Source organism: Aquila chrysaetos, chromosome 15 (assembly GCF_900496995.4).
Source record: "Aquila chrysaetos chrysaetos chromosome 15, bAquChr1.4, whole genome shotgun sequence".
In the NCBI taxonomy this organism is placed as follows: Eukaryota; Metazoa; Chordata; class Aves; order Accipitriformes; family Accipitridae; genus Aquila; species Aquila chrysaetos.
Window position 1 is genome coordinate 30,024,294 of NC_044018.1, and position 21,584 is coordinate 30,045,877.

Genomic DNA, 21,584 nt, shown 5'->3' on the forward strand with positions numbered 1-21,584 from the left:
CCGTGTGTCCCCCCCCCGGGGCTGGATCCAGGGGGGGTCAAGGGGGGGCAGGGCAATATAGCAGGGTGCAGGGGGGGCACTTGGGGGGTGCGGGGGGGCTGGGGGTTCAGGGGTCACTGAGGGTCAGGGCTCAGAGGGTTGGGGGCTACGGGGGGGGGTCAGGGGATTTGGGGGTGCAAGGGGGGAATTGGGGAGTGCAGGGGGGACTGGGGGGGTGCATAGGGGCTGCAGGGAGGATTTGGGGGTGCACGGGGGGATCTGGGGGTGCAGAGGGGAAGTGGGGGGTGCAGGCGGAGCGCAGGGGGGATTTGGGGGTGCAGGGGAGCTGCAGGGGGGATTTGGGGGTGCAGGGGGGATGCAGGGAGGATTTGGGGGTGCAGGGAGGATTTGGGGGTGCACAGAGAGGATCTGGGGGTGCAAGGGGAAGTGGGGGGTGCAGGCAGAGCACAGGGGGGATTTGGGGGTGCAGGGTGGGACTGGGGGGTGCATAGGCGCTGCAGGAGGGATCTGGGGCTGCAGGGAGGATTTGGGGGTGCACAGGGAGGATCTGGGGGTGCAAGGGGAAGTGGGGGGTGCAGGCGGAGCGCAGGGTGGATTTGGGGGTGCAGGGGGGGACTGGGGGTGCATAGGGGCTGCAGGGAGGATTTAGGGGTGCGGGGGGGGGTCGGGTGCCCCGGGGGGGGGGGTCCGCTCCCACCTGCCGCCTCCGCTCCGGCCTCGGCCCCTCCCGGCAGGAAACGGGGGCGGGGCCGGACGCTTGGCTCCACCCCGGGGACGGGGCAGGACGCCTGGCTCCTCCCAGGGGGCGGGCCAGGACGCCTGGCTCCTCCCCGGGGGGCGGGGCCGGGACGCCTGGGTCCCGTCTCCCCCCCCCCCCCCGTGCCTCAGTTTCCCCCCCCTTGCACCCACCTCTCGGTCAGCTGCGGGGGGGGCGGTCCGGAGGCCGGAGCCCCCCGGGGGGGCGGCGGCGGTGGCAGCGGGTTGGGGGGGGCCGGTAGCGGGCGGGGGGGGGCCGGCAGCCAGGCGTTGGAGCCGCTGGAGAGCCCGCTCGGCCGAGAGGCGGGCTTCGGGGTCGGGGTCCCAGCAATCCTCCAGCAACTCCGGCAGAGCCCCCACGGGCTGGGGGAAACATCCCCCCCACGGCATCAGCGGGGACCCCCCCCGGGTGGGGGGAATCCCCGGGGATGACACCCACAAGCAGGGACACCCCCTCTCCCGCCCCACTCCGAGTAGGGACCCCCCAAGCAGGGACTCCACCCCAGGGAAGGGACCCCCAAGATGGGACACACCCCCCCCAGGCATCGACACCCCCCCCCCGCCCAGGGCAAGGACCCCCAAACTGGGACCTGCCCAAGCAGGGACCCCCTCCCTCAGGCAAGGAGATGCCTTTGCACCCCAGCAGGGATGCCCCCCCCCAGGCAGGGACCCCCTGGACATGACACCCCCAAACAGGGACACCCCGTCCCCACCCCGGGCAGGGGGACCCCCAGCATCCCTGGGCACCTGGGCAGGGACCTTCCCCATGCATGGGCACCCCCAAACACCCCTGGGCACCCAGACAGGGACCTGCCCCCCCAGTCACGGGCACCCCAGGACACCCCCAAACACCCCTGGGCACCCAGACAGGGATCCTCCCCTGGGCATGGGCACCCCAGGACACCCCCAAACACCCCTGGGCACCCAGACATGGGCACCCCGGGACCCTCTGAGCATGGACCCCCCCCTCCTTGGGTCACCCCTGTTCATGGGCACCCTCAGCATCCCAGGGTATCCCTGGGCACCCAGGCAGGACCCCCCCCCCCCCCCCCACCGTGGGTGCCCGTCGGGGCTGACCTGGGGGGCACGGTGCCAGGCGGGGGGGATGAGCGGTCGTCGTCGCTCCTCCACGGCCAAACGCCGGAGCTGGGCACCCGTGGGGCTGGCGCCCAACTCCGCCTCGTACGCCAGCCGAAACGCCGGCACGGGTGCTCCTGTGGGACGAGGTGGAGAGGGTCAGCGGGGATGGGTTGGGGGGGGTGTTCTCAAGGCAGCGGGGGGGGGGGGGGGCACCCATGGGTGCTCACCGGGGCTGAGGGCCTGGCAGCGTGAGAGGATCTCCCAGAGGAGCAGTGCCAGGGCGTAGACGTCCGCCTGCCGCAGCGCCCGGCCCCATGCCCGCAGGTCCAGGCTCTCGTCCAGGATCTCGGGTGCCAGGTACCGCTGGGTGCCCGCCTGCGCCCACCCGAACCGCTCGCACGGCACGCGGCGGGCACCGGCACCCCCCGCGGGGCTTGCACCAGCGCCGCGCGTGTGCACGTGCGCGAGGGTAAGGTTTGCACCAGGGTCGTGCGTGCGTGTGTGCCAGGGTGAGCCTCGCACCGGGGCTTGTGCTTGCACGTGCACCAGGTCCCAACTTACAGCAGGGCCATGCTTGCACGTGCACTAGGGTAAGGCTCACACCAGGGCCACGCGTGCACGTGCACCAGGGTAAGGCTCGCACCAGGGCCACGCATGCACGTGCACCATGGTAAGGCTTGCACTAGGGTCATGCATGCACGTGCAGCACTAGGGTTGTGCATGCACGTGTAACCAGGTCCCACCCTGCATCATGTCCCACCCTGCACCAGGGCCGTGCTTGCACACGCACCACTCCCCCCCTTGCACTACGGCTGTCCTTGCACGTGCACGAGGGTTTGGCTTGCACCGGGGCTGCTTTTGCACCTGCACCACGCTGCCAGCAGCACGAAGGGGTCCCATCCCCGTCCCCGTCCCCGTCCCACCCCTGTCCGCGTCCCCGGCACCTTGCGGATGGGCACGGCGTGGCGGGCGCCGGCGCCGGCCTGGGCACGCGGTGGCAGCGCCAGCGCCAGCCCGAAGTCCCCGATGGCGCACGTCCCGTCTTCCCGCACCAGCACGTTCTGGCTGCTCAGGTCCCGGTGCACCACGCTGGGCTTGTACAGGCCTGGGAGGTGGGATTGGGGGGGGGGGGGGTTGTCACAGGATTGCGGGGGGGACACCCTCGCAGAGGCCGGGCGAGCTCGGCGCACGAGTGGCCGCACTCACCGTCGCGCCAGAGCTCCTGGTGCAGGAAAGCGAGGCCGCGGGCGAGGGAGAGCGCCAGGCGCACGCTGCCGGCCCACGTCCCCACGTGCTGCTCCAGGAAATGTCGCAGGGAGCCCTGGGGACAGGCGTGGGGACACGCGTGGGGACACAGGGCAGCCCCCCCCCCCCCCCCCTCCGTGCGCACGCACCCACCCGCCCCCCTCTGCTTGCAGGGGCACCCCGCGATCCGGTGCGTGCACGGGCACGGCGCAACCCGCGCGGGCATCCCGGGCGCACGCGTGTGCGACACGAGCAGCCCACGCACACGCACGCGCGCACCCCCCCCCCCCCCCAGCAGCCCGTGCAACCCCACGCGCGACCCTCCCAGCACCCCGCCCGCACCCGCCAAGCACCCCGTGCCCACCCCTCGCTGCCACTCACGGCGGGGTACAGCTGGAGGACGAGGAGCCCCCCCCGGGCGCGGGGTCCGGCACCCCGCGTCCCCAGCAGCCGGGCCACGTTGTCGTGCTCCATCAGGGGCAACCCGTGCACGGCCCGCTCCGCCGCGAAGCGTCCGGCCGCCCCCGCCACGAAGGCCTTGATGGCCACCGGCCGCTGCTGTAGGGTGCCCCGCCACACCGCCGAGAAGCGCCCCGTCTGCAGCACCTGACGGCGCCCGCAGCACCCGTGGGTGCCCGTAGTGACCTCCCCCCCCCCGGGTGTCCCCTCTGGGGAATGGGATCCCACGCGGGGACGGGCAGCCCCGGTCACCCGTGGGTGGCCCCAGCCCCAGGAACCCCAAGCCCGTACCCTCAGTGCTGGGCACCCATGGGTCCCCCCAATTCCTGAGCACTCCCATGCGTAGGGATCCCCATCTCCAGGCACCCAGGGGTGACCCCAGCCCCAGACACCCCCACACCCAGGGATCCCCATCTCCAGGCACCCAGGGGTGACCCCAGCCCCAGACACCCCCCCACCCAGGGATCCCCATCTCCAGGCACCCAGGGGTGACCCCAGCCCCAGACACCCCCCCACCCAGGGATCCCCATCTCCAGGCACCCAGGGGTGACCCCAGCCCCAGACACCCCCACACCCAGGGATCCCCATCTCCAGGCACCCAGGGGTGACCCCAGCCCCAGGGTCTCCCAGTCCCAAGCACCCCAAATCCAGTAGCCCCCAGTCCTGGGCACCCATGGACACCCTCAGCCCTGGGCTTCCTTGTGCCCACCCCTGAACTGCTGCCCCCCCCCCCCCATTTGTGCCCTTTCCATGGGTGTCTCCCAGTCCCCTCCCCATACAGGTTCCTCCCCAGTATTGCCCCTTAAGTGCCCCCCATTTCAGTGCCCCCCCCCCCAAACCTCCCATCAGTGTCCCCAGTGTGGGTGTCCCCCCCAGGATCCCCCAATGGGTACCCCCCCCCCCGTGGGTGCCACCCCCGTGGGTGTCCCTCGCCCCACGGGTGCCCCCCACCTGCAGGAAATGCAGCGCAGGCAAGTCCGGGCTGGGGGGCTCTGGGGGGACCCTAACCCCCCGGCACCCTCGGGGGGGGCCGCCGTGTATGGGTCCTCGCCCGTCGCAGCCCTGGTAGGGAGGCGTGGGACACAGGGACACCGGTGACACCCCCACCCAGGGACCCCCCCATAATCAGGGACACAGGACCTGGGGACACCGGGGACACCAAGGACACCCCCCCCACACCCCCCGGGGACACAGGGGATGTGGTACCCCAGGATTCCCGCATCTGGGGACTCCTGCATCCTAGGGACTCCCCACCCGGGCACCCCCACACCCAGGGCTCCCCAGTTCACGGGGGACCCCCCCCCCCCGCCCCAGGGACAGAGTGACACGGCACTTGGGGACCCCCACACCGGGAGACCCGCACCCTGGGGACACCAGGGACGTGGCATTTGGGGACACCCACACCCGGGGACACCCAGGGGACACAGGGTATGGGGGGGCCTGTGCCCAGGGGTCCCCAGATCCCGTCCCCCCCCCCGCGGTGTCCCTGTCCCTACCGAGGACGGCTAGGCAGGTGAGGAGGAGGAGGAGAGGTCCGGCACCCCACAGCCACAGGGTCCCCCCGGACCCCACATGGCCGGGCACTGGGGACAGAGCCTGCGGTGACACAGGGCCCCCCCCCCAGACCTGGCAGGGACCCAGGCGTCTGGGGTGGGGTGTCCCCCTTTTTTGGGGATCCCATGGGTTCCCCAGCACCCTGTGGGTCCCGGGGCCCTCCCCCATAAACTCCCCAGCCCCCTATAGGTCCCCTATAGGTCCTCGGACCCCCCCATCACTCCCCCAGTCCCCTGTGGAACCCACATCCCCCTGTAGGTCCCCTAAGGGTCCCAGGTCCCCCCCATGGGTCCCCCAGGTGTCCCAGATACCCCCCACGGGTCCCCCATGGGTCCCAAGCCCCCCCACATGGGCATTCAGCCCCCCCCCATGGGTCCCACATCCCCCTGTGGGTCCCCTAAAGGTCTCAGGGTCCCCCAAAGGGTCCCTCCCCAGTCCCCCATGTATCCCCAAGCCCCCCCCCCCGGGTCCCCCAGTCCCCCTGGCCTCCCAGCGGATCCTATCCAGCCTCCCAGTGCCCCCCAGTACCAGGGCTGTGGTGGGCCCCCCCCCAGCCCCAGGGCTGTCCCCATCCCGCTGGCGTTGCCGTTGCAGAGGCGGCCGTGGCAGAGGCAGACGAGGACGCCGCCGCCGGGGGGTCCCGCGGGACTGGGGGTGCAGGTGGGAGAGGGGCAGGCGGCCCCCCCGCCCCCCCAGCAGCCTGGGGACACCGCTGCTGTCACCGGGGGACCCCAGGGTGCTGGCCGGGGGACCCCGAGCCCAGGGATGGGGCAGGGGGCCAGGCCAGACCCCCATCCCCAGGAACCCCCCTTCCCGGTACCCCCCTCCCTGGGACCCCCCCCCCCGCAGCGCTGCTCCATCCCAGCGCTGCTGTAGCTACTTCTCAAGGCCAAGGTCAAGCACAGCAGCTGGGAAGGGACCCAGGAGTCCAGGCTTCCCAGCAACACCCCCCCCCAAATGCCCCTAAAGGCAGGATCAGACCCCCCCCATTCTGCCCCAGCTCCTTCTGCCCCCCCCGATACCCCCAAGACAGGATCAAGCCCCAGCCCCTTCTCCCCAGTGCTACCCCATGGCAGGATCAGGCCCCTCCATCCTGCCCCAGCTCCTTTTGTCCCCCCCCCCAGTGCAGCATCAGGCCCCAGCCCCTTCTCCCCAGCAATATCCCAGGGCAGAATCAGGCCCCTTCTCCCCACATTCCCCCTCCAGGACAGGATCAGACCCCCCCCCCCCCAAATCAGAATACCCCCCCAGCCACCCCTGGAGTTGGGCGGGGGGGGGTGTTCTCACCCTGCACCAGCGCATGGCTCTGGTTCCAGATACCGATACAGCACTGGCCAGGGGGGCAGCGGACGGTGCCAGGCTTGGCCCCCCCCCGAACCCCCCAACCCCCCCCGCACGCTGGGGTGCTTGTAGGAGACGCAGCTGAGGTTGCGGGGACCTGGGAGGGGGGGGTGGAACACAAGAGGCGATGGCTCCCAGCATACCCCCCCCCCAAAAATCCTTCCCCCCCCCCCACCCTAGGGTGGTGGCAGGGGGGGGGGGACCCCCAGCACCCACCTGGCAGCCCCGGCACCAGCCCCATGGGTGCCTCCGGCTGTGGGGAAGGAGTTGGCAGGATGCGTGCGGGGGCCGGTGGGAAGAGGAAAGCGGGCCCTGGCCGGAGGCAGCCCCTGGGGAGGAGAAGGAGGAGGAGGAGGAGGAGGAGGAAGGTGCAGCCCCCGCAGCAGGGAGGAGAGCGGGACAGGGTGCCCTGGGTGGGAGCCAGCCCTCGCACCCCCACCCCGCATCACCCAAAGCCCCAAAACTCCCCCAAAGCGCAGCCGTTCCCCTCCAAATTGAGCTCCCTGCCTCAGTTTCCCCTCCACGCCACAGTCCAACCCGGTGCCGTGCCTCAGTTTCCCCACCTGGGACTGAATTCCGCTGCCCCCCCCCCCCCACGCCGAATCGGCCGTGCTCCCCCGGTCGAACCCCCGCAGATTTCCAGACAACGCCAGCGACTCGTGTTTATTACAAAAAGAAATCGTCATTCCCCATTTACAAAGGAGCCCCAAAAAACTAACATTTTAATCTAAGTCTTTTTGTACAAAAAAATAGCACTTTGGGAAGAAAAAAAAAAAAACAAAAAAACAAAACCCAAACAAACCCAAAAAATGCGTTTCGGGTGTTATGACATCGGCCACCGGATTTTTAGAAAACAAAACAAAACAAAACAAACCCCCCCAAAATTAATATATCGCACAGACATGACAAGATCAAACAGTCTTGACAGGGAAAGAGAATTATTGCCAGTGTGGAGGGGCCGGATCCTGCGGGACCCCCCTGCCCCCCCGCCCCCCCCGCTGCATAGACGACCGGCCCCGGTCCCCCCGAGATTAAGGGGTGATGGTGGATTAAAGCTGGGAGATGGGGGAAGCCTTGGGGACGGCCCCGACACCCCAATTTCCCCCCCCCCCAACCCCTTGGGGGGGGGGATATAAAAGTCTGGGGGAGGCGGGAGGGGAGTGGGGGCTTGTCCCCAGCCTGTCACCCCCTTATCAAGGCACGTTTTTGTGTGTGTCCCCCCCCCCCCCCCCGTCCCGGGAATGGCTGGAGGTGTTTTGGGGGGCTGCTGGGGGTGTTTTTGGGGGGGTGGAGGGGCTGTGGGGTGCTGCAGAGCCAAAAGGGGGATGATGGGGGCCAGCTGCCCCCGACACTGGGAGCAGAACCAGCAGCATCCCCCCGCCCAGATCCTCTGACCCCCCCCCAAAACACGGAGGAGGGCGAGCACCCTGGGCTCCACGCAGAGCCCACCCCGGCTGTCCCCAGGGTCCCCCGGGACCCCGCCAAGGGCCCCCCCTCCCTCCCGGCCGCGTTTCCATAGGAAAATTAAGCTCCATTAGGGATGATGGGGAACGGCACCGGGGCGGGGGGGGGACATGACAACACGGGACACCCCAAAACTCCACGGCAGAGCCTTGGTGAGGTTTCGGGATCTGGGTTTGGCACTTGATTCCCGCTCGGCACGGGGTGGGCTGGGACGGAGCAGAGCCGGCGAGCACGGGGGTCTCGGGGATGGGGGTCTCAGGGACCCCCACGTTACAGGGTAGGGTTAAGGAAGAAAAAAAAAGAAAATATCAACAATTAAATTAAAAAAAAAAATTAAATTCCTGTTTTCTACCAATTCTCTGTAGCTTCCAGTATCAAGGGGGGGGGAGGAGACGGACACGACGCGCTGGGGAACTCATAGTGCTTCACAGATTATTAAAATACAAATGCTTAAAGTTTCCTATATAAAAATATACAAATGCAAAAATATATATCGAGAGAGAGAGAGAGAGAGAGCGGAAAGATCGGCCAGAGGAATCGCCACACTCACCGCCTCCCTCCCTGCAGAGCTTTTTCTTTTTTTTTTCTTAAAAAAAAAAACCAAGGTAAAAACACCTTTGCCCTTCACAGTTTGGCTGGGTTTTGCCACCGATGGTTCAGCCCCGGGGGGGGGTCCCTGGTGTGGATTCGGAGGGTTCCCTGGCTCCGGCGAGCCCACCCCACCATGAGAAGCATCCGAGCACGGATGAACTCGGGGTTCGGTAGAAAATTCAGCCCCGGTAGCTCTCCTGGGGGTGCCCCGGCTGGGGAGCGCTGGTTTAACTCCTCTCCAAAGGCCTTTCCAGCCCACCTGAGCAATTTTGGCAACCTCAGCCGCAAGTCGGCATCTCCCTCCTGGCGGTCCCAGCTCTGCCGAAGCCCACCAGGCAGCCCAGGGCAGAAGGAGACATCTCCGGGAGCGGGGAGCACAGCGGTGGGGACTGCCGCTCTCAGCATCCCGGGAAATTTCCTGGTTATCCTCAGGCCGGGAAAAATAAAATGGTTCTAGAAAATGATACAGCAGAACCCCGCGTGTTCGGGTGGGGAGGGAGGAAGATGCCTTTGGCAGGTGGGATTCTCGGATCCGAGATCAGCGAGCAAAAGCGGGGGCTTCTCGCCTCTGTGCCGGCTTTCCCCCCGTGAACAAAGGGGATACACGCGACAAACCTGACCCAGCGAGACAGGATGCCCCCGGCCGCCTCCACCTCTCCGAACCACTAACGTGAGCTCGACCCCCTCTCCAGCTCTGAACTGGGGTTGGTTTCCACATCCCAGGGTTTTTCCTATGACCAACGCTCTGCTTAGCTCTCCTCTAAACTTCCCGGCGGAGCTCTCTCCTCTACAGCTCAGACCCACTTCTTGCTCATCTCACCCCGAAATTTCTGCTCGAAAACAAGAAGAGATTTCACCGAACGGCTCCCTGCAGCCTTCGAGGGGGTGGTTGGGATCCACGTCCCACCGCTGCCTTGTTTCGGGGACAAAATAAAGCTGCCCCGCGCGCTCTGCGTCACCCTGAGATGAAATCCCCCCTGGAATCGGGGGGACGGTGCTGGCCCCCCCCCACGGCTCCTTCCTGCGGCGGGCAGGGGAGCCCCTGCCTGTTTACTGCCGGAGGGGAAAGGGCAGATATTGTCTGGACTGGAGCAGGAAGAGGAGGGTGTGGGAGGAAGAACGGAAGAAGACAGCCATCCCGGTCCTCCCGGGGTGGGAAAAGCCAGGTATTGGAAAACCAAAAGGGTTTTCCCCAAACTGTCCCCATTTCCCACACCCTTTTTTTTTTTTTTTCTTTCAGGAGGAAGCGCGAGGAGCCACCTCCAGCAGCGTCACGGCAAGACCCACGAGGTGACGGCCCCATCCCGTGTCCCCTCGATGCTTCACCCTCACCGCTGGGACCTCATCGGGGTGGAAAAGTGCCGTCTCCTGCCGACCAGCTCTGGAGGTGCTGATTTTTCAGGATTATTATTATTCTCGAGACCAATGGTGGCCGAAAAAAAATAGGTATTTTCCCCGAGGAGGACCTCCCGAGCCGTCTCCCACCGTACCCCAACGCACCAGGTCCCAGACCCTCTGCTAAATAGCTCGAGTGAACCTGCACGAAACCCTTTACAAATCGATTCCACATGTAGAGTCACCGCTCAGCCCGCCAGAGCGAGGATTAGAAAAGCCGGAAGAAAAGGATCTTCGCGAAGAAGATCGCTGGAAAATAAAGATCAAAAAGTCCAGTGAAGGGCAGGGAGAGGGCAGCTGTTTTTACAAGGGGGAGAAAAAAAACAAAAGCAAAACCTCACCCAAATAATTACAAAGAAATTAAAGAACAACCTAAAAGCAAAGCGTATGAAAAAGACCAGGGGGTCGGGGTGTTTTTTTTTTAAGATTACAATTTAAAATGTAATATAAGGTCTGAAGGACAGCTCGGGCACTGTCCGAACTGCCCCAGAGGGTCAACCTGTCCCAAGATAAGGCATCAAAGAGACCAAACCATGGTCGCAGCAAAATCTCTCCTCTCTCAAACGAACACATTTTATATTTTTATATATATAATAATAATATAGAATCTTTTTTTTTTTTTTTTTTCCTTTTTTTTTTTTTTTGGTTTTTTTGGTTTTTTTTTTTTCCTAAAAAGTATTTCAAGAATCATATACTTTTACCAAGGCATGATGGCGTCGAAGGCTAGCTACGGAGGGGCAGACGGATCTCAGGGAGGGAGTGGAGGGAGAGGGGGAAAAAAAAAAAAAAAAAATAAGGTCAAGCCGAAATTAAAAAATATATATATAGCTCTGGCCTTCGTGTGTGGTCACCGGGCCCCGGAGGTCAGACAGCTCAAGGAGGGCTGCGATCCCAGGTAAGAGGAGCTGGGCTTTAGTGCTGGAGGGTGACAAGGGACGTCGCCCTCGCGGTGAAAATAGCTCCCGGCTCCGTCTCCGCTCGCCTCTCGGCCCCGTGCCGCCCGGCGCCGCCGTGTCGCCCACCGGTGCCCGCGTCCCGCTTCGCCCTCAGAACCCGTTGCCGCTGATGTTGATGGACTGGAGGTCGGCCACCTGCATCACGTTGATGCCGCTGCTGGCCAGGCGGGCGATGCCCTCGGGGCAGATGGCTTCCATGGCCACCATGTTGGTGGCGATGAGGGCCGAGGGGGTGGCCCCGCCGTTACCCTCTGCCGAGGCCCCCGTGTCCATGGGGACGGCGGAGACGTTCATGGCCACGTTGTTGGCCGCACCTCCCTTCTTGTTCTGGTGGGTCTTGATGTGCTTGGAGAGGTGGTCGCTCCGCATGAAGCGTTTGGGGCACTCCGGGCAGGCAAATTTCTTCTCCCCTGGAAGAAGGGGGGGAGAGAGGGGTGAGGTGGAGGCTGGGCCGGTCCCCGTCCCCCCCGCCAAGCCCAGCAAGAAGGTGACAGACCCCGGGGGAAGCAGCATCCCGAGCCCTACCAGTGTGCGTGCGCTTGTGTCGCTGCAGCTCATCGCTCCGGGTGAAACGCTTCCCGCAGAGGATCCAGGTGCAGACGAAGGGTCGCTCGCCAGTGTGCCACCGCAGGTGAGCCCGGAGGTGAGAGGTTTTGCCGTACACCTTCCCGCAGCCCGGGATGTGGCAGATGTGTTGCTTTTTTTTACCTGGATCCCCAGAGCTCCTGAAAGAGTCCAAGGGAAAGGAGTTAAAACAGCCCCGAAAGCTCCAGATGACTGAAGGCAGAATGGGGCCAAACGAGGCACTTTGGGGGTTTCAGCCTGCTCCCAGGGATTCGGAGGTTGCTCGGGCAGCCCAGCATTGCCCGATCTGCGGCAGAGCAGCCTTACCTTCCCTCGCTGTCTTTGCAGTAGGGGCAGGTACACGCTTCCCTCCGCACTTTCCGTCCTTGCTGGGGCTGCGGGTCCGGGCTGGTCTCTCCTTCCTCCACAGCCGCGTTCTCGTCTCCCAGCCCGTCTCCACTCGTGCCGTGAAGACCCAGCTGAGCACCGTGGTCACCTGGAAGAAAACACAGGAGGTTACTACGGGTTCTTCGTCAGCAAAGCCCCAAGCAGTAGGAGGGATGTAAGAGGGGCTTTCCCCGGCCTTTCCCCATGGCAGCTGCAAAGCTGGGAGGGTCTCAGCTTGATCGAACCATAGGAAGTTATTAATTCCAGCCTTCTCCCTCAACATTCCACAGGCTCCTGTGTTTTCAAGCCCTGACAATCCCCCACTGAGCTTTCCCTAAAGCCCTGGGGCTCTCCCTGCCCTCCACAGCCCCCAGCAAAGCGGGGGGGTCCCCCCCGCTCCCCCCACATCGCCCTACATTTTGGTCCATGTCCTCCAATTTGCGACCAGAAGAGAGGCAAGAGCCGCATCTCTCAGGAAAGACAGCCCTCTACGTCACTCCAGCCACCTGCCAACTATTTCAGCTATTTCAGCTAACCTAGCACAGAAAACAGAGCAAAAATGTAAACCAAGCAGCTGGTTCAGACGTAAGCTGGCTGGCTTGCATCAGTGTCAGTGATAAAGCAAGCATCAAAACATTGCTGAGGGAAACCCAGGCTTCTCTGAATCATACCGTGCTACTGACCCCACTGAGGTCCCTTTCCCCCCCCTTGGTTTTTTTGGGCTGAAAGAGGCAGTTTTCCCTTTTCAAACATCTCCCCAGCTTAAACCTGATGAAAGCAACAATCCAGGAGCAAATCTACAGAGCAGATGCAAACCCTCCTGCCAACCCCCCCCTCCAAAAAAGGCAGCGATAAATAAAGCGGGCTGAAAGACCATAGTCTTCAGCAGCATCCATCAGCAAAGATATTATCGGCACGCGCTCACTGGTTAATTACTGCGATTACAGAAAGGGATATATATATAAACTTGAAAAATCATCTGGCGCTGCTCGCAGAGCGAGATCCCTCCCCTCTCTCGAGGAGCAATTCCCAATTATAAAAGCCGTAGGAACCGCAGGGTAGTGCTGACGAGCTCCCAAATGCAGACAAACATAAACCATTCGTAACGGGGGGGTTGAGGGCTAGGAAGTTTTTAAGCCTATCAGTTTTCATTGCCATTTTATTGCTCTATGCTTATGCTGTCATCTAATTGCTTCTCCAATAACCTCATCTACACTTCACAAGTGTTTTATTTCCCTTCAAGCTCCGCTGCTTGATTATTTTCATGCTGAAAAGACAGAGCGGGCGCAGAGACGGCAGGCTGAGTAATCTCTTTTCAGCTGCAATTAACATATGCCAATAGGTCTAACGGCAGATTTAGAGCCGAGACGCTTCCGCCGGACAGGCGGCAGCATCCTTGGCTGGCTACGGGCTGTGATTCGAGCCCAAAATTCACCTTCTTCCTACCAACTTCCTCGCAAGCAGGCAGCCAAGGTTGAGATCACCGCCTGAACAGGGTGGTGGTTGAATGTGGGGCTGAGATAAAACACACGCGGGTGCAAACACACACACATGCGCTTGTCCCCAAGAGCAAATAACACTGCGCTCTGCCGCTGTTTCCAGAGATCCTCTCCCACTGCCGGGAAATGAGGCTGTGTCAGGGTGAATATTCCCCAAAAACACCCATCTGGGGGCTTTCCTGATGCTGTTTATCAGCAGCTGCTTGGCTGGGTCCAGCGAGGATGAGTTAACGGGAAGGACCATGCCAGCCAGTCCTGCCAAAGGCTGATGGGGAGGTCGGGATGCGAGGGACGTCGTGGTGCCCTGGGGGTTGCTGGTTCACTCACTCCATCTCCTCTTCCCAGTACCCAGAAGCTGCTTCTTAAATAGGGAGCACAAACGTCGCAAAGCTGCTGTTTCCAAAGCTGGCACTCCCCAAAAAACAGCCCATGGTCCTGCTGCTGGTGTCCCCCGTGTCACAACAGGGTTGCAGGAATGAAGGCCACCTCCCCAGCATGGGGACTGAGATGCTGCCACTGGCAGTGGTACCACAGGAGGCTAGCACAGCCTTTTGAGAAGCCCTGCTGGGACAAGTACCTTCAGCAAAGCAGTGAAATTCGCTTTAAAAACCTGGTTTTCCATGTAACAGCTTCTAGGCAGGAGGCAGCATCCACAGGAGAGGTGCTGGCACTGAAGAAGTATAAACTTCAAACTTATGTCAGCCCGAAACGTCCATTAGCTGCATGCTGGGCTCTCTTCCTGCGGCCAGGAGGGAGTTTCACAACACAGAGACAGCGAGGGGGGAATGACGAAGAGTTTCTGGCAGCGGGCAGCCTTCCCCTGGCCCCGTGGCTTTGCTGTTACCAGCAGGTGTCAGTGGTGCCCTGGCAAAGCTCAGCGGAGGAGCCAGGGCAGGGGCCCATGCTCAGGAAAGGACAAAAACCACCATGAATAGATCCCTGGCTACTTGGGGCACCAGCCAGCTCACGGCGGCGATGCCCAACAGCTCTGCGGCGGCATCGCCAATGATCTGCATGGCTGGTGGGCGATTTATGTGCACAGCTGGGCCGTGCTCCACATCTGGGCTTCCTCTGGCGAGAGGAACAGCTTCGATTTCACTCCTCCAGGCCGCAGCAGCATCAAGAGGAGCTTTGCTCTCCCATGCAGGAGCATGCAGACAGGGAGGCTTGAAATTAGGGCTGGCTGCTCTGCCCTGCCAAGTCTGCAGGGCTCCAGATTTCCTGGGAGAGGGCAGTGCTGAGCAAGCCCTTTGCCGTTGAGGACCGAGACACCCAGAGCATCAAAGCAACAACCAGGAGAAGGGTGGTAATCAAAGAAACGAAGCCTGACTCATCCGCTCGCCCCGTCCCTACTTACGTCACACCAGGCCCAGTTTGTCTGCAGGGGGATGAGGCACACGCTGCCGTCTAAGCAGAAGCCAGGATGAGTCCGTGGTACAGCAAGGGGCTGTGCTAACGTGTCCACACCCCAACATCGCGTGTTAAAGGACGGTGCTGGCCCCAAAGACCATATAATCTTATATGGTTAATAAATGCAGACGGTCCCCTCCAGTCTGCACCAGGACAAGAGGAAACACTTGGCTGAATCACAGCCAAAAGATGCTGCAAATAACACCCGTGACCGACACACTCAGACCAGTTCGGCCCTGGGACGGCATGGTGGTAGCATTAATAACCGCAATGGCAGTGGTTGTGTCTGCCCTCGCACCAGGACATCGAGGTAGAGAGGAATATCGTTGGCCATCGAGTGACAGCGGCCAGGCCAGGTCTGGCTGTTGAGCACCACCACCGGGCAGGAGGAAGGAAATTGTTTGTCCCTCCAAAGGGGACACAATTTTGAGCCCCACTCAGAAATCTTGGCTGGGCCCTCCCATACCTCATCAGCAACATTCCTGTGCTCCCCGCAAAGTTTAGCAATTTTAGGACAAAACCTTTTCAGTCCCGTCCCCCCCCAGCTCTTGCAACATATGTTTACAGTCTAAAACCAGCATGGAGGGAACCAGGGAGGGCTTTTTTTTTTTTAAGCTTTATAAGCCAACGACGACAGCTTGCATTACAGCGACAGATTAGAGATTTCCCTGTCGCGTATGTGCTATCTGGGGAGAGCTGTTGTAAAAAGGAAGGAGAAGACACACGCACTCTCCCCAAAATATGCTTGGGAGGGGGAGAATCCAGCCCTGATGTCTTGGAATGGCTTCAATCTTCAAACATGCAAAAGCCTACGCAGCATTTTATAGTCTGTTGGCATGTCATATGGAGGGGAAAAAACCCAAATCCTCCTTCTGGTAATCTATGGCTCGCATCTAATTAAGGTATAAATAAATTACGGCAAGAGAAGACAGATCTTGTACGTACACGCTTCATTCTTCACATATCAGGACGCGCAGAAGTCTCCAGAATATTGCAGTTTCAGGAGAAAGCTTGGTGGAGAGAAACCAGCTGGATAATTTATGTTTATTATCTCCGCTAATATAGATTACTTCTAAGACTAAAGCTTTCATGGAGGCTGCCAAGCCCCTGGTCCACGCTCAGGTCATTGAAGTCCTGAAAAAATGTATTAATAGAGCAAGGAGGGGGGTATAATCCTTGGAAAACCCTGGGGAGTAAAGAGGGACTTGCCTGTGAGGACAGGCAACAGCAGCTGACCCTGCTTTGCTGCGCCTGGCTCCTGTACTCGACCTGTCTTTTCCTGATGGAGCCCCTCCTCGACCAGCACGGGATGGGGCTACCGACTGCCAAGACCCCCCCCCAGAAGAGGGGTAGTCGTTTGCTGGTCTCACACTAAAAAGACCAAAGCACCCGAGTCTTGGCTCGCGACTTCTCTCAAGACAAGGTGTTTCTTGTCTTCTAACTGCTCCTCAGAGGAAAAATGCTTCAGTTTAGTCGTTTTATTTAGCAAACTAAAACGAGGTGAGAAATGCCCTGTGGATAGAAGAGAGGAGCATTTTTAGATCCACCCCAGCTGACCTTAGGAGAGGGGAAACAGACTTGATGTTCATTTTTAGGGAGGATCTGGAAAAAAAAAAAAAAAAAAGCCAACAAAAACGGTTTCTTGTGCAAACTCTGCAACATTGGCAGCTGCAACTCCACAGAGGCAGGAGAGGAAGAGGGGGGTAAGTCGTCACCACGCAGAGCAGGGCACGCACGACAAACCAATGTCAGCTTCCAGACGCAGTGAAAAGAGGCAAGAGGAAGTTCTAAGGCAAAAAGAAAGGGCAGAAAAACCCAGCAGCACGCAGCCCCGAGGCTCCCTGAACCTCTCAGCACATCTCCACTCAGGGCGAACAACAGACGGCAGGCCGGCAGGCACGAGCCTGAAAAAAAACCCCATATCAAACCTTTCTAGCTGACAACTCAAGTTCTCACCGTTTCCTCCTCTTTTTTTTGGCAGAGTCTGAAAGCCCAGGGTGACAGCGACCAGCGTTGCCTCGCCAGTGCTCGCTGCTCTCCCCAAAACACACCACCACGCTCTACTCTAGACAGATCAAAGACAATTAAGCTGCACTTGCTACACAAAGGAACAAAGTAGGTTTTGTAATGCCGTCCCCTTGATTTTTATCTCGTTTGATTTCCTCACTAATTTGCAAAATAAGTTAATCTGCAGTAGGAAGTCATTCATGTAAATTAGCCAAGCTCTCGCTCAGTAATTCTTCAGAGTTATGGACAGTGGAGCGGGGAATACACGGTGCCCAGCTGCGTAAGATGGTGCAGTTTTGAAGTCAGACTGCAGCACATTGAGTAATTGTGTCTTAATCTGGAGTTTAATGACTTGAAAAGCCACACGTCAAGTTGGGCGATATCCTTTAATTGTTGGAGGTTTCTGTGCGTCACAATAAATTACACTTCCTTTGGAGAAGAAATAAATAGTGACGGAGCTGTTGGGTCAAGAGCGAGGTGGGCTGCAAGAGGAGCCAGAGCTGCGTCTGCCCAGCCTGGTGACACACAGGCAGAGGCGGAGGCGAGCTCAGAAGTCACCTCGTCCAATTTGCAAAATCCCTGACAGCCCCCCCCCCCCGGCCCCGGACTTGCTAAATACCTTTGTCGCGCTGCAAACTGAAACGCAGGTCTCCTTTGCCCTTTTAATTCCAGTCTGGATTGCCACAAAACTGATGAAGCCTCTAGCCCTGCCAAAGCCTTCACTGGGGTGGCCCTGCCAGGGCAAATCAGACCACTAGCAACCGGCAGCCGTGGCAGCCAGAGCACCCTCACCCCGTAGCATAGGCAGATCCTACCAAACCACACCAAAAAAGAAATCAGGTTAGTTAAAAAGAGAAGTCCCTGACGATGCTTGAGGAGCATGGAAGGAGGAAAATGCCCAGCTGAGACAGGGAAGGGCAATCCCCATGACCACCAAGGAGGAGGGCTGTGGCCTGAGCCCAGCCCAAAGCACACCCAGGAGATGGGGAAATCCCCGCAGGCATCTCTCACCACACCTGAACCTCTATATTCCTCTCGTCCACCGCAGTCAAGGGTGGATGATTTTTCCAAGCCACAAAGCCCATGTTTTTAATCACGCCCCTCCGCAGAGAGGGGGAATTTGTGCCTGTATCACTCACAGTATCTAATCTAGATGTCCTGCGCTGGGATGGGGTGACGGCTGGATGGCATGAGCCTCTCTGAAGCGGGAGCCAGTGCCCTGAGAGCCAATGCTCTGGAAAGGAGCTACACTGAAACTACCCCTAGTCCTCAGGGGCCAGGATCCAGCTCCTGCGAAGGTGTGATAAAGACCATGCTTCTCAGTGAGGAGGCAGCAAGGCTGAGGTCGGCACAGATAAAAGGAAGGCGAAGATTGGGGCCCGGCGAGACGGTCCGGAGCCGGGCAAGGAAACTCTTCCATGAGGAGTCACGGGGTGCGCGGCACCCAACCAGTCCGACCAGCATGGCTGCCAACCTGCTCTCATTCCCGGACAGCTGAGCCCCGGCCTCAAGGAGGAGGAGGAGTGGGGCTGCCCCACAGAGCCCCAGACTTACGGCAACTTTGTGCAGGGCACAACCTCACCCGGACAAACCTGCGCTGCAGTAACACAGGCTCTGTATTGGGATCACTCCGTTTTCCCAAGTAGACCCCGCAATCTCTCGGGGTTTGTCTAATTTCTTCAGTAAATCACCCTCTTTATCATGGCAAGGAGAGAGGTCAGCCAAGGAAGCTGGGAGGGTATTTAAAGTCCAGCCCAGCTAGAGTTTAGAGAAGGAAATTTCACAATATAATTCTTTTCTGACGTGATGTCATGGGCGTAATGAAACAAACAATTACAGCACGTTAAGGAGAGATCCTGTCAGGGCTTGCTGGCCCGAGATTGATTTCAATTTTCCCCTCCCCTCTGCAGACGATGCCATGTGGATGTCTCATCAAGGCCCTGCTACAAAGCTTCCCTTAAAAACAGAAAATAGGAGACAATCAGGTCTTTGTGTCAGTGCCCCGACGGCTGGGAAGAGCCCTGTAAGAACAAAGTCGCAGCAGAGAGCTGGGGATGCATTTGGTAAACAGATTTCAAAGGGTTACTTCCCCCATGAAGGCTTTTTTTTCTTTCAGAAGGATGTCCTTGCTACGTCCCACTGCTCGATTTGACCACAAGCCTCCGTCCAAATGATAGACGGAGCCCCAAAAGGGAGCTCATCCCAGCAAAACAGCCCTAGGCAGGGGCATGGCTGGGGGCTGCCGCATCTCCCCAGTCGCACCAGTGCTCCGGGCACCCTCCCAGCTCCATCCTCCCCAGCAACAAAACATCCTTCGGCACTCACAAAACAAGGACCTTGGATGAGGGGTTTAACTGCAGCATTGACCTAATGGGAAGCCACCGCTGGACGCCTGTTTACCCAGCACATACCTCAGCCAGGCAGGGCTCTCCATCTCCCAGGCATGGAGCTCTAAGCAGCAGGATTCTGCCAGGGACAGGTATGTGGGGCAGAGCCACTTCACTGGCAAAACTATGCGGACACGGAGCTAAAAAAAGTCCCTCTCCTCCTCCCTAAAGCTTGGTCAGAAGGGGAAGAGAAACCCCGGCGTCGCAAACTTCTCGAAATCACCCCAACCCCGCTTGCCACAAAGCCTCCGCACGAAGGCGCCTTGTGCAGGACATCCCCTCCACAAGCACCCAAAAACCTCTTTCCTTCATCCCGCGGGCAGTCCTGCTGCCCACTTGCGCTGGGAGCAGTGGCACCCAAACCCACATGCGGGTTTTTGGGGCAATGCCAGCCAAGGAAATCCCCTCCCTGGCTCAGTAGCTGCCTTCCCCTCCAAGCAGAGCCGGCTGCAAGGCCTGTTTGCCCACATACCAGCCCATTACAGTCACAGACCTTCTCATGTCTCTGCCACCGGGCTAATTCACAGCCCATCTAACACCGAAGAGGAGGCAGCCTGCAAACCACCTAATTAATATAAACACAGGCTGAGTTACACTTGCACGGAGCGCAGGGCTCTGCCTCATGCCCAGGAGCAAAAATCTGATTTTTAAAGACCTTTTCAGGTGTCATTTTCTCCAGGGGGATCTTTCCCCTTCCTGTTTTGCAGAAAGAAAACCGAAAAGCAGAAATCTCATCAGCGACTTGCCCCCAGCCCTCACAGGGGGCTGAAAGCCACAGCCCAGAGGAGTCCCCCTGCCCATGGACTGGAGCAGGGTTCAGGAGAGGAGACACGTGCTTCCCCCAGCCCCAGCAGCAGCCAAGCCAGGACACCGGAGCGGCTGTCAGCCCCAAAGGAAGCTGAGCTGAGTGAGCTCTTCGACATAGCTCAGCTAAGGCAGACATGCAGCTAAGTGGTAGGAAACGTGGCGGCTGCAAGCCCAGGAGGCAGCTGGGGTGCATGCTCAGCTACCAAAACCCTTCGCCATGCACCCCCTTCTCCCTGCCACACCGTCACACAGGGCAAAACCCAAGGGGACGGGAAGACCAGCTGCGAATCTCCCCTCCCAAGCAAACCTGGGTTTTATTTTCCATTCACATCCCTCGGAAGCGGAGGAGCTTTCTCTGCTACAAAAAAACTCTCCCAACTCTTAGTCTCAAGCAGAAAGCGAGTGCAGAACGTTCCAGTACACGTGGCACGTGCTCGCACAGCTGCCGGCAGCTGAAGGGGAGGCTCCTCATGGAAAACATTCAGCGATTTGGACAACAGGCGATTCGGTAACAAACCGTTCCCGTAAATTGCCATCAGAGAGCTCGGACCGGGAGCAATCCGCGTTCGCAGGCCCCCAACGTGGCAGAAGATGGCCCAGCTACGACGCCGTGGTGTGGCTGGAGATGATGCACCCAGTGCAAGGTCTGGGGTGGGGGGACTCAGCACTCACCTGAGAGGGGCTGTTTGCAGGTGGCAGGGGGACGAACAGACCCATCACCACATCTGACGGGCCCAGCTAGAGAAAAGCTCCTCCAGCCTGGAGTTAAGCCCCGCAAATTGTGTGAATGGATCAGTACCAGGAAGCTTTCTGTCCCAGCCGCAGCCTCTGCGATCTCGTCCTAGGAGCCTAACTGATGGTCCCATTGAGCTGGGGGCTCAGTGGGTCCCCGCAAACCCTTTGAAACCTGAACCCTGCTCTGGTTTTTCAAACATAACAACATCAAAGTGCCATCTGAACATCACATCCTCTGAGCTAAGAAGAGCGAGGCCCTTGGCCGTGGTTCTCAGTGCAGCCGCCAGCGTTGGACAGTGAATTCATCACTGCGGATCAAGAGCTAAACACGCTGCTGAGCTAAAAAAAAAAAAAAGGAGGAGGAGGAGGAGGCGGTGGCTCCCCAGTGCGTTGGGTGGGTGGTCTCTGGAACGTTCCTCCCTGCCCCACCTCCGAGGGCAGAGCCAGGCACAAATACAGGAACTAGGAGTTGCCCATGCGTTTCTCCGGTGCCTTCAAAACAAGAAACAAGCACGCCTCGACGCAAGCGGCCCCACCAGGCTGCAGGGCGAGGGGATCCTGCCGAACCTGGGCAGGCGAAGACAAAAGGGACCCTTCACCACCTGCATTTCCACGTATAAAAGAGGTGACCTGCTGTCAGCTCCCCTCTGGGTGCAAAAACGAGCGTGCTCTAGCACAAGCGGGTGTCTCTGCTCAGGGAAATCCAAGGATCAGGCTAATCCCGACTGCTGCGCAGTCTGTAATAAACCCACGGACGCCTGCAAGCCAAGCTGCTGTAGCAACAGCCCAAAATAATGCTGCAAAACAACTCCGGGAGAGCAACCGCCTCTTCTCGCGAGAAGGAAGCACGAGTCAGATTGAGCAACATTTTTTGCTGCCTCTCAGCTGTGACTAAATCTAGCAACTGCCTTTTTAGCCAGAGCCAGAACAAAAAAAAATAAAAGAAA

The 21,584-nt window shown here is 59.9% G+C and overlaps 2 protein-coding genes across 2 annotated transcripts in view; both read right to left on the bottom strand.

Annotated features, from left to right (window-relative positions):
* AMHR2 (anti-Mullerian hormone receptor type 2) overlaps nt 1-7,128 on the bottom strand; it is an 8,163-nt gene extending 1,035 nt beyond the window's left edge. Inside the window, exons 1-11 of the mRNA XM_041128799.1 lie at nt 6,999-7,128; nt 6,652-6,764; nt 6,382-6,532; nt 5,037-5,045; nt 4,492-4,602; nt 3,463-3,687; nt 3,043-3,157; nt 2,781-2,941; nt 2,064-2,211; nt 1,834-1,970; nt 910-1,119 (exon numbers count right to left, since the gene is read on the bottom strand). Coding sequence (XP_040984733.1) covers nt 910-1,119; nt 1,834-1,970; nt 2,064-2,211; nt 2,781-2,941; nt 3,043-3,157; nt 3,463-3,687; nt 4,492-4,602; nt 5,037-5,045; nt 6,382-6,532; nt 6,652-6,764; nt 6,999-7,121 — 1,503 coding nt within the window. The 5' untranslated portion in view covers nt 7,122-7,128. The remainder of the gene's footprint in view (nt 1-909; nt 1,120-1,833; nt 1,971-2,063; nt 2,212-2,780; nt 2,942-3,042; nt 3,158-3,462; nt 3,688-4,491; nt 4,603-5,036; nt 5,046-6,381; nt 6,533-6,651; nt 6,765-6,998) is intronic.
* The window catches only part of SP1 (Sp1 transcription factor), a 19,140-nt gene continuing 4,627 nt past the window's right edge, over nt 7,072-21,584 (bottom strand). The window contains exons 4-6 of the mRNA XM_030036906.1: nt 11,733-11,901; nt 11,367-11,566; nt 7,072-11,251 (exon numbers count right to left, since the gene is read on the bottom strand). Coding sequence (XP_029892766.1) covers nt 10,932-11,251; nt 11,367-11,566; nt 11,733-11,901 — 689 coding nt within the window. The 3' untranslated portion in view covers nt 7,072-10,931. The remainder of the gene's footprint in view (nt 11,252-11,366; nt 11,567-11,732; nt 11,902-21,584) is intronic.